At 43.8% G+C, this 10206-nt stretch overlaps 2 protein-coding genes across 12 annotated transcripts in view; one reads left to right on the top strand and one right to left on the bottom strand.

Moving 5' to 3' along the window:
* The window catches only part of LOC133473512 (uncharacterized), a 51947-nt gene that overhangs the window by 22560 nt on the left and 19181 nt on the right, over positions 1–10206 (bottom strand). For 2 of the 11 annotated variants that reach the window (XM_061765182.1, XM_061765181.1), the window contains exon 1: positions 3351–5040. The exons of the other annotated variants lie outside the window; for them this stretch is intronic. In XM_061765182.1, coding sequence (XP_061621166.1) covers positions 3351–3379 — 29 coding nt within the window. In that variant the 5' untranslated portion in view covers positions 3380–5040. Of the gene's footprint in view, positions 1–3350; positions 5041–10206 lie in introns of those variants that run through there. 11 annotated transcript variants of the gene reach the window in all.
* On the top strand, positions 315–2860 carry LOC133473517 (endoribonuclease ZC3H12A-like). The gene is made up of 2 exons (XM_061765189.1): positions 315–754; positions 2109–2860. Exon 2 carries the CDS (start codon positions 2242–2244, stop codon positions 2611–2613), a length of 372 nt encoding a protein of 123 aa, XP_061621173.1. The 5' UTR covers positions 315–754; positions 2109–2241; the 3' UTR covers positions 2614–2860.

Raw genomic sequence — 10206 nt, forward strand, 5'->3', positions numbered from 1 at the left:
ACCTACTGTTATGAAATGTATCTCAGGTGCCTACCAATTTACGTAGGCGTGCTGGAGCCCATCCCAGCTATTATCGGGCAGGAGGCGTGGTACACCCTGAACTGGTTGCCAGCCAATCGTAGGGCACATATAAACAAACAACCATTCACACTCATATTCGGGAAATTTAGAGTTGTCAATTAACCCACCACGCATGTTTTTGGGATGTGGGAGGAAACCGGAGTGCCCGGAGAAAACCCATGCAGGCACGGCGAAAACATGCAAACTTCACAAAGGCAGGGTCCTCAGAACTGTGAGGCAGATGCTTTAACCAGTCGACCACCATGCCGCCACCAATTTACTACTACAAATAAATTAGAAATAAATACAAATTAACAATACAATATATCTTCATAATAATTGTCCTCATATTCTTTTGTAACTCATACTCTTCTGTCACTTCTTGTCCATGTCTTGTTAAAACTTATTACTGTAATGCCTAATATAAACAATTTAGGGGCGGCTGTCTTGACTTATTTTCGAGTGGAGGAGGCTGGTTTGACGACAGTAACAAGGTTGGCTTACGGAAGCCGCAGTAAAAACCAAAACAAAAAAAAAATATATTTTTTAAAGCCTTCCCTTCATCATCCTTTCATCAGGAAGCAAAGCAGTGGAATCACTTTCGTCTTCACTGGTACAGAATCATGGAGTTTGACTTGGAAAAAAGTTTCGGAAGACCTTGGTGTACACATTTCAGGACTTATTGTTTAATAAGGTAGGTCTGTTTTTCAACAGTGGAGGTGCACTGGAAGTAGCGACTTTAGTATGGACACGAAATAAGTAAACAGACCCTCAAGAGCAAACGCGAAAAAAATAGACACTCCAGTTTTCCACACGATTCGGTTGATGTTCTTTTCTCGCATCAGTACTTATTATCTTTTTAGTTAATTTGAGAAGTGGCCACATCATTAGGTACTCTTGCCGAGTCTTATGTTCTGTAACAAAAGTACGAAAATAGGAAGGCGATGCTGCTCAGCTTTTGACATGTATAAATTTAACACTACAGTATGTTGTGGCACCATAGTGAGAGGTGTTTCCCATATTGTGTTTTCTTACATGGCTAAAAAAAAAAAATAAATAACCAATGAAGAGTATTAGAAATTTTGTTTCGTGTGATTCATATCAGTTTTTCAACATTGCAAACTTCAATTACAATAACTACAATGAGTACCTCTCTGACAGTTTCAGTCAATAGGCTTTGTTGTCTTAAATTTTCTTTTGGGTTACAATTATTGAAATTGGTGTTGTTTGCATGACACAAATTTGGTGGTTTCTGCTCAGACACTGCAGGAAAGATAATTTACTCAAAACACAGCAAAGTAAAACCGTGGTTTGATTTAAAAAAACTATATGAATAATTGAAGTAGGCAAAACTAATTTTAAATTTGGCAAGACCACACCCTATCTTTGCTCACTGCTCACCATGCATAGCACCACCTAATGTAATGTATTATGTAAATATGTAACTATCTCACTTTGTACCGTTTGTTGAAGAAGTATTTATTGTATTTATCTGTATCTGCTTTTATTTTGCTTTGTTTTACCCTGCTGTCTGCAGCCAGGTCAGCATTGAAAATGAGAATCTGTTCTCAAATGGATAGATTTAACAAAAATAAAAATAAATCAACCAACCAAGTAAAGGTATACATAGAGGGTGTAACTATAGAAAAAAGTAAAATCTAATTAAAAACTGCAGAAAATCTCACATTAAACATAGCCAATCTAAACTTTCAAGAAGCATCTCTGTCATTTTCAATTGTGTTTTTGTTCTTTTTAAAAAAATATATAAATTACTGTGTACTATACATTTTTCCAAGTACAGTAATCGTTTATTTTGTATTGTTTTTATAACGATACGAAATAAACGTGATAAAGAAGTTTGTTTTAGTATGTTTTGCCACTTCTTTGAAAATACTCTACCAAGAAATGCACAATAATTGAAATCGCAATGAAATGGTGTTCTCTAGTTTGTAATTAAAAAGATAATATCAAAGCAACAGGAGTTCATGAGTTAACCGTGTTAAATGTACTTGCATTGGAAATAAGTGTTCTGCTATGATTTTAAACAGTTGGAACATGAACAGGCTACAACCAGGAAGAGAGGATGAACGTTTAAATTACAAATCCGTGGACTCCACTCCCCAATAGTCAGAGAGCAGTTCTACTCAATGGGTCTTCACGTCTCGTCCTGTCTGTGACACGATGGAGCCCGCTGGGTGTACGCCTTGTCCAGGCAAGCCTGACCCCTCTCTGACCCCCCAGCACCTTGAGGTCGATCGGGACGTCTTCCACGAGCTGGGATACTCCACGGCCCAGGTCACAGCTGTGCTCAAGAAGTACGGCCCCAACACAGACAGAAATAAAGTTCTCGGAGAGCTGGTTCAGATTAGAGCTCACAGGGCCAAGCAGGGGTCCGTGACCACCGAGTCGGTGCTGGTTACCAAAAATGACATGCAGTCCACAGAGCTTGCCGTGAGGTTGCCGCTTGCTTCTCAAAGCAAAGAGAAGGACAGCGATGATGACGACGCTCTGAGGCCCGTTGTCATAGATGGGAGTAATGTAGCCATGAGGTGAGAACAGTTTTTATTTGAATGCCAAAATGTCAAGCATTCTTTCATTGTAGCTGCCTTCTAGTGGTAATTAATCTAGTAATACATGTATTATATAAAATGTATATAATAGATTTCATCTTGGGACAGAAAGTTGTGCTTTTTTTTAAATTTAAAAACTATGAATTAAAAATAAAAGAATGCAGATTTTCTCTCAGAATGGGAAATTATTCCAGTCAATCATGCAAGAATGCTACACATTCTCTTAATTTAGCTTCCTTCTGCTTTATTATTCACTGTACATTGCATATACTTTAAGTTTTATGATCAAATGACTTGTGTGTTGCCGCATAAATACTAAGAAAACAAACCAGTTTCAGCTTCATGATGCAATGTTTGTCATTTAGGGATATAAATATCTTCTTAAGATATGTATGATTCATCTTATTAGTAACCTCTATATGAAAGTTAATGTTAGCTGATTTCACACCCATGCAGGAAAACATCATAAAACAGTTGTTAAATCTTACTTGAATTACAGAAGCAGAAGCAGAAGATGGCGCCTACCAGTGTGGTCGCCTCGGTAACGCGCTCTCTAGTATTGTCTTTGTTTTTGTGTTTTTTGTGTTTTTCGTCCGTCTTTGGAGACCTTACACGACTCACTTACACAAGGGGAGACCTGCTAACCATCAAGGAGTCTACTCCGGACTTTCTGTCACCAACTTTCGAATATCCGCTCAGTTTTTTCCCCGAGTTACTCACCGGAGCGGCGTCCGCGGTTTTCGGCGCATGGAGACGGAAGCGGCGCCACAGAGGGAAGCGAGCCGGCATTCAGGTGAAACTCCGCAAGAAAGGACACAGATTGGCGTTCCCGTCGATCCACCTCGCGAATGTACGCTCCCTACCCAACAAAATGGACGAGCTTCATCTTCTGTTAAAGACCAGTAAAGACTTCGGACGTTCCGCGGCCATGTGCTTCACGGAGACCTGGCTCCGCGTCTGGGGTAGAATCAGATAGTCATCAGTTCGACTACTTTATCTGCTAAGGATAAGATAGGGTAGTTACGAACCCAGAGCTCTGCAAATGTATAGACTCCTCTGTCAGGAATAAATTGGTTGGTTTTGATACGAAGTTCTTTCACGAAAACGAACACGCTTGGAACCACGGGAGTTAGGAGATTTTAAAACACAGGTTCCTTTAAATGGTGAGCCCGACGTGATCCTGAAAGGACATTAGTTAAAAAGACAGATGAGCGGGCAGGAATTCAGTTGGACTGGAAATCTCCCCGGTGCACCGAAATAAAAAAGGTGAGCAGAAGCCTGTTTGATAATATCACGAATTCTGCACATTGGAAATGGCGAAATTTGGGAGACTTGTGGTACAGTTGTTTTGTTGTCAATAGTTAATAAGACGTGTTGTTAAAATTGCATAATTAAAAGTCAGGGTAACGGAGGACCTGACGTCAGGGTAACAAGGTACCTGACAAAACCAGGATAACAGAAAATCCTGGGATAAAGTAGGGTAACAAGGTACCTACTTGTCCCGTCGTAGACTGACTTGAAATCGGATGCGGTTTCAAATTGTAACGTTTCGGTAGACGTTGGGGATTTTGGGACCCCCAAAAACCGATTTAGAACAAGATGAGTGTGCCACCAAAACTCGGGGTTGTGAATTGGACAGTCGAGTGTCGAGGTAATGAATGTGATATGTGTCGGATTTGTGGATTGAAAGAGAAAGGCAGAAAAAGAAACAAACACGATTAAGGAGTGTGTGGGCAAAGTGGAAAAGAAAAAGGAATGTAAGTTGTTTCACGTAACAGAGAGGTTATTCTGAAAGGGAAACAAAGAGGAAGGAAAAGTTGGATGCTGCAGGGTGGAGAGAGAAAAGAGACTGCCCGGACTGGCTGCTGTTGGTGTAATTTGGATCCAGGGGCTGAAAAAGTTGACGGACAACATGAGCCTGGGGTGTGGTGACATAGTGAGATTGATACGCGCCTGTTGCATTTCGGTTCACCAATCGGATGATATTTTGACACGGTCGGGTCTGAATAATGTCGAACCTGAAATTTGATTTGCCCCTTTTGCTCCTATAGTATTTGCTGTGTGACATGTTCCCGTCCTCTTCCCCAACGGTGCCGAAAGCTTCCGGACTTCAAACCTCTCATGGATCCCAGTTCTCACTTCGAACATTGCATAAGTATTTGGACAGATAAGAGAGGATCACATCCCTCCCGTTTAAGAGAGGCAAATGTTATTTATAGAATAGCTTTACTTGAGACCTTGCCGGTTGAAGTTAGGACTGAACTTATTAAAGACCCTGACCTCATGAAAGGGGGAGATAGCTTTTTTAATTGTCATGTGTCACACCATTTGAAACTTTTTGTCGACAGAAAACACAAATCATCAGATGAGGTAAAGGACATGCAGGAACAACTTTTGAAGCTACAATTGGCCCAGGCCCGTAAAGTGGCCATTAAAAAAAATAAAAATAAATAAATAAAAATGGAAGCAGAAAAACAGATGTGGATGGCGCAGGGGTCAACGAGGAGACGAGGCGGGAGTCGTGACAGAGGACACCAACGGAGGCAGGGGAAGCCCTTGCCGACCTCCAACGGACCAAGCGTGCTTCAATTGTGGTCAGTATGGACACTGGGATTGCCAATGTACTGTTGACCCAATGATTCAACAATGACCTCCAGTGGAACCCGGAGAGGCCACACCTCAAAGAGGAGGCTACAAAGCTTCACGAGGGAGAGGTGGGCGCGTCCCGGCAACAGCATCCGCAGCAGGCTCCACAGCAACAAGAGCCATCTCGCCAGTACTACTGCAATGAGGACTGGTCCGAATGCCCAATGAGCCCGGAGCCAGGGGACGGAGGAAAGACAGAGCCTCTGAACCCCGCTAAGGGAAGACAACCACCTGAATGAGCTGTGCAGGGGTGCCCATGAGTCTGCCGATTACGACACCATTAAAGACTGAAATTGCTGGACAGACACATGAACATCAGTTTGTCTTCATGAAAAGAGGGGCTCCAGTGAACCTGATGGGCAGAGATCTGCTTATCAAGACCAGGGCTACCATCCTTTGTAGTCCGGATGGACTAACGATACGGTTCCCCGATGGGACCATGATGAACTGTGGAAGAAGTTATCCTCCGGATGGAACATGATACAACATGAACTTCCGGAAGCAACTGCTGACATATATTGGGCCCGACTAAAACCTGAAACAAAGGAGGGAGGCGGAGTTTACTCGGCCTTCCTGCGGTGGAAGTCCTGGATCGACTCTCTTGCCCCCTATCGTCCTCCAATTGATCCTCTCCATCTCACACTGTTTTATGATAACGATTTGGTTTACAGAGAAGCATTTGAGCCAATACAGGGGGAAAACGGGATGCTCAATAAGTAAAAGTATTTACATAGGGAAGCAAGGTGTGGCAGCGGCCTCCACCTTGACGCCAGAGCAGAGTGAGTGGTTTATGATGAGTTTGACATCTTTTCCACACTTTTTCACTTGCACTAGGTCATAAAGCTTGAGAACTGGGACCCATGGTGAGAAAATGCCAATTGGCAAATGATTGGCAACAAGATCAAATACCCAATGTGTTGTACTCTCCCAGTACTGAATGTTTTTGTATTTAAGGTACCATGGTGGACGGAGGGGTGTTGGAGCATGTGACTTTAGCGCGATTCCATGGCAGAGAACTCTCGGGCCATGAGGATGCCACACAGCTGTTGAGCTCGCTGCCGGACTCATTGTGGTCCGAGGGTCCTGCAGACGGGGGTCTGTGTACATCCGTGACTCCGGTAACATGCCGTCTGTCGACAAAGCGCTGGTTAACCATTATATTCCGACGTATGAGCTTCCACGAGTAATCAGATCGGACAAGTGATTCTACTTGTCCCAAACATGTCCTGCGCAGGCCTCTATTGTAAAAAAAACGTGGACTAAGTGTGAATGGTATAAATATTCGGTGCGATACGTTTTATAAATTGTGTACACAATATAAAGCAAACCTTAGAACTTTGATGAATAAAATTATATGACTATATATGTAAAAAGGTATAAAGCGCTTCAAAGGGTACCCATTATATTTATTAACTAAATAAATAAGGCATACATATTGTATGTATAAATAGGTATGCATATGATATTCTGGAAGATAAATTAAATAATAGATAAATTAAGACGTGTGCCGGACGGATGTGATCAAGCAAGAGTGGTATCGTGACTTTCTATTTCCGGGTCAGCAGAGCGGACCAGAGCGGCTCTGCGTGCCTGGGATAAAAGCCTGACAACAGTACGGGAGGTTTGTGGTCTAAGAAAACGCTTCGGAATTTGAATAAATGACGTGCAAGTTGCTATCTGAGCTGGTGAATGGGATTTGATATATATTGCTTAGAGAGGGGGCGGCACGGTGGCCAACTGGTTAGAGCGTCAGCCTCACAGTTCTGAGGAGCGGGGTTCAATCCCCGGCCCCGCCTGTGTGGAGTTTGCATGTTCTCCCCGTGCCTGCGTGGGTTTTCTCCAGGCACTCCGGTTTCCTCCCACATCCCAATAACATGCATGGTAGGTTAATTGGAGACTCTAAATTACCCGTAAGTGTGAATGTGAGTGCGAATGGTTGTTTGTTTGGATGTGCCCTGTGATTGGCTGGCAACCAGGGGGGGGGCAGCTTTACGACGGGCGTGTGTGAGTTTTCCGAGTTTATGGTATTGCAAGGGCCAGGGAGATTTACAATAGGATCGTTTAATTAATGCAATGGATAGAAGCCTGGTCTGTAGTGGTTTAGGTGTTATGGTTCAACCAATAAGTGTGCTGTGTTCAGTTTTGTCTGTGTGGTGTATGTGAGAGGACATTCACTCCTGGGTCCAGGTTAATGTTATTGTCTGTGAAGTCTCGATTGTCATGTCATGTTAATTGTTTATGTTTTGTGTTTAATGTTTGTGTCGTCTTAATTAAAAGCAGAAATGGAGCACTACTGAGCTGGCTGACAGGAGTAGTGAAGGATGTGATCACGTGAAAAAGACTATAGACCTTTAGTTACCAATGAATAACGGTCTACAGACTGTTGAAAGACTGATTTGTTGAAATAACATTATTTTACAGGACGCCCAAAATTTGCTAAGATACCAGCTTCAAAAAATGAGGATCCAGTGGTTTTTCGAACCTCTAAAGTGACGGGATATGACCTGAATAATGACTCGGTCAAAGGATCGGTAAATAGTCATTTAGTACAAAAGGCGAAGGGACGAGTGGCAGGAATTAATCTAGGTAATTATTGTCTTAAGGAGATTACTATGGAAGGTAGGGACGCAGGCAAAATCTATCAAAAAGACTGTCTTGTTTGTGCTACGATGAATAACCTCAATTGGATTGTAAACCCTGTGGTCCAGGAAAATTATACTGCTGCTACTAAGTTCAAATTGACCTGTGCCTACCAGCTGATGACTAATGACAACCTGGAGGGTGAGTGCCAGCACTGGGATCAGGTTTATCCTCTGACTAAGGTGAAAGGTGCTCCCCTCTATGATGTCAATACGGTCCCTTCCCTACCCTGCATCACACAAAATAAGAGTAAGGTAACTTTGGGCCCAAATAAAAAACTTTCCTGATCAATTGGCCACCTGGATCCACAGTTTTGTAAATTCACACTTTTTATTGATTGTTAGGATGCGGCCCGATTAAGTAAGATGAGATCTGATTTGTGGTGGATGTGTGGTGTTGTTCTGTTGTGGGACTTCCTGCCTGGGGAATGGACAGGCACTTGTGCATTGGTTTCTATCATAACCCCCACTGTGATCAAGCCTCTCTCTCAGCAGGAGATCAACCATATGGCGGATTTCACCTGGGAGAGTGACTGGTGTGGGGGGTGTTAATTCATTTTCTCAGGAGACTTGTCCTCAGGTTTGCTCTCAAGGCCTTTGAAGAGAAGAACCCCCACTGCCAAGATCTGCAGCTGCCATTGAAAGAGGACGGGGAGACGATGAGCGCGCTCGCTGCCTTGATCGACGCCTTTGTATTCACAAATTTTTTCAATTTGCTGTGTTTACATTAGGTTTTGTTGAGTTTTGTCGTGAAATAGGCTGCAGGTATAGGGGTTGTTGATCTGATTATCAGAAGATCAACTTGGGGGATTGAAGGGAATATAGAATACTTTATATTCTAATATGTAATTCTATATGTAATAGAATATAATATAGAGTTTCAGGGTCTAACTAGTTTGGAAGAGGATGTGTATTACAGTATAATCAGATAAGGGGGTAGGAGTTTTATTGCAGGAAACCCCCCCCCATATGGTGGTATTTGGAGACACATCTCAAGGAAGAAAGGAACTGCGGGGAGCCACTATAAACATTGAATGCAGGAATGTGAGCCGACATCTGCAGGCGACACCTGGAGCAGAAGTCTGGAGCCAGATCAAATGGTCATCATTCTGCAGGACAACGATGACGTCAGATTACGGACCAATCAGACGACAGCGATTACATACTGGCCAGTTTGAAACATTGTATAAGTCTGGGATAGAATCAGATAGTAATCAGTTCGACTACTTTATCTGCTAAGGATAAGATAGGGTAGTTACGAACCCAGAGCTCTGCAAATGTATAGACTCCTCTGTCAGGAATAAATTGGTTGGTTTTGATACATTGTTGTGAACGAAGTTCTTTCACGAAAACGAACACGCTTGGAACCACGGGAGTAAGGAGATTTTAAAACACAGGTTCCTTTAACTCAGATCTTCAACAGATCACTGGAAATGTGCGAAGTTCCATCCTGTTTCAAACGCTCCACCATCATCCCAGTCCCCAAGAAACCTGCAATCTCGGGTCTGAATGACTACAGGCCTGTCGCTTTGACATCTGTGGTCATGAAGTCCTTTGAACGTCTTGTGCTGGACCACCTCAAGAGTGTCACAGGTCCCCTGCTGGACCCCCTGCAGTTTGCCTACCAAGCGAACAGATCTGCGGATGATGCAGTCAACATGGGACTGCACTTCATCCTAGAACACCTCGACAGTGCAGGGACCTACGCGAGGATCCTGTTCATGGACTTCAGCTCAGCGTTCAACACCATCATCCCTGAACTCCTTTCATCCAAGCTTCTCCAGCTCAGCGTCTCACCTGCCATCTGCCAGTGGATTTACAGCTTTCTGACGGGCAGGACACAGCAGGTCAGGCTGGGGGAGGCCACCTCATCCACACGCACCATCAGCACCGGGGCGCCCCAAGGTTGTGTCCTCTCTCCGCTGCTCTTCTCTCTCTACACGAACGACTGCACCTTAGCGAACCCGACTGTCAAACTCCTGAAGTTTGCAGATGACACCACTGTCATCGGCCTCATCAAGGACGGTGACGAGTCTGCATATCGACAGGAGGCGGAGCGGCTGGAGCTGTGGTGCGGCCGACACAACCTGGAGCTGAACACGCTCAAGACTGTAGAGATGATCGTGGACTTCAGGAGGCATCCTTCGCCACAGCTGCCCCTCACGTTGTCCAGCTGCCTTGTGTCAACCGTCGAGACCTTCAAGTTCCTGGGAATTACAATCTCCCAGGACCTGAAGTGGGCGACCAACATCAACTCCGTCCTCAAAAAGGCCCAGCAGAGGATGTACTTC

The sequence above is a fragment of the Phyllopteryx taeniolatus genome, unplaced genomic scaffold (assembly GCF_024500385.1).
Source record: "Phyllopteryx taeniolatus isolate TA_2022b unplaced genomic scaffold, UOR_Ptae_1.2 contig_27, whole genome shotgun sequence".
NCBI classification, from domain to species: domain Eukaryota; kingdom Metazoa; phylum Chordata; class Actinopteri; order Syngnathiformes; family Syngnathidae; genus Phyllopteryx; species Phyllopteryx taeniolatus.

Coding starts and splice junctions, on each gene's coding strand:
- LOC133473517 (XM_061765189.1), top strand. CDS start 2,242: ATGGAGCCCGCTGGGTGTACGCCTTGTCCAGGCAAGCCTGACCCCTCT.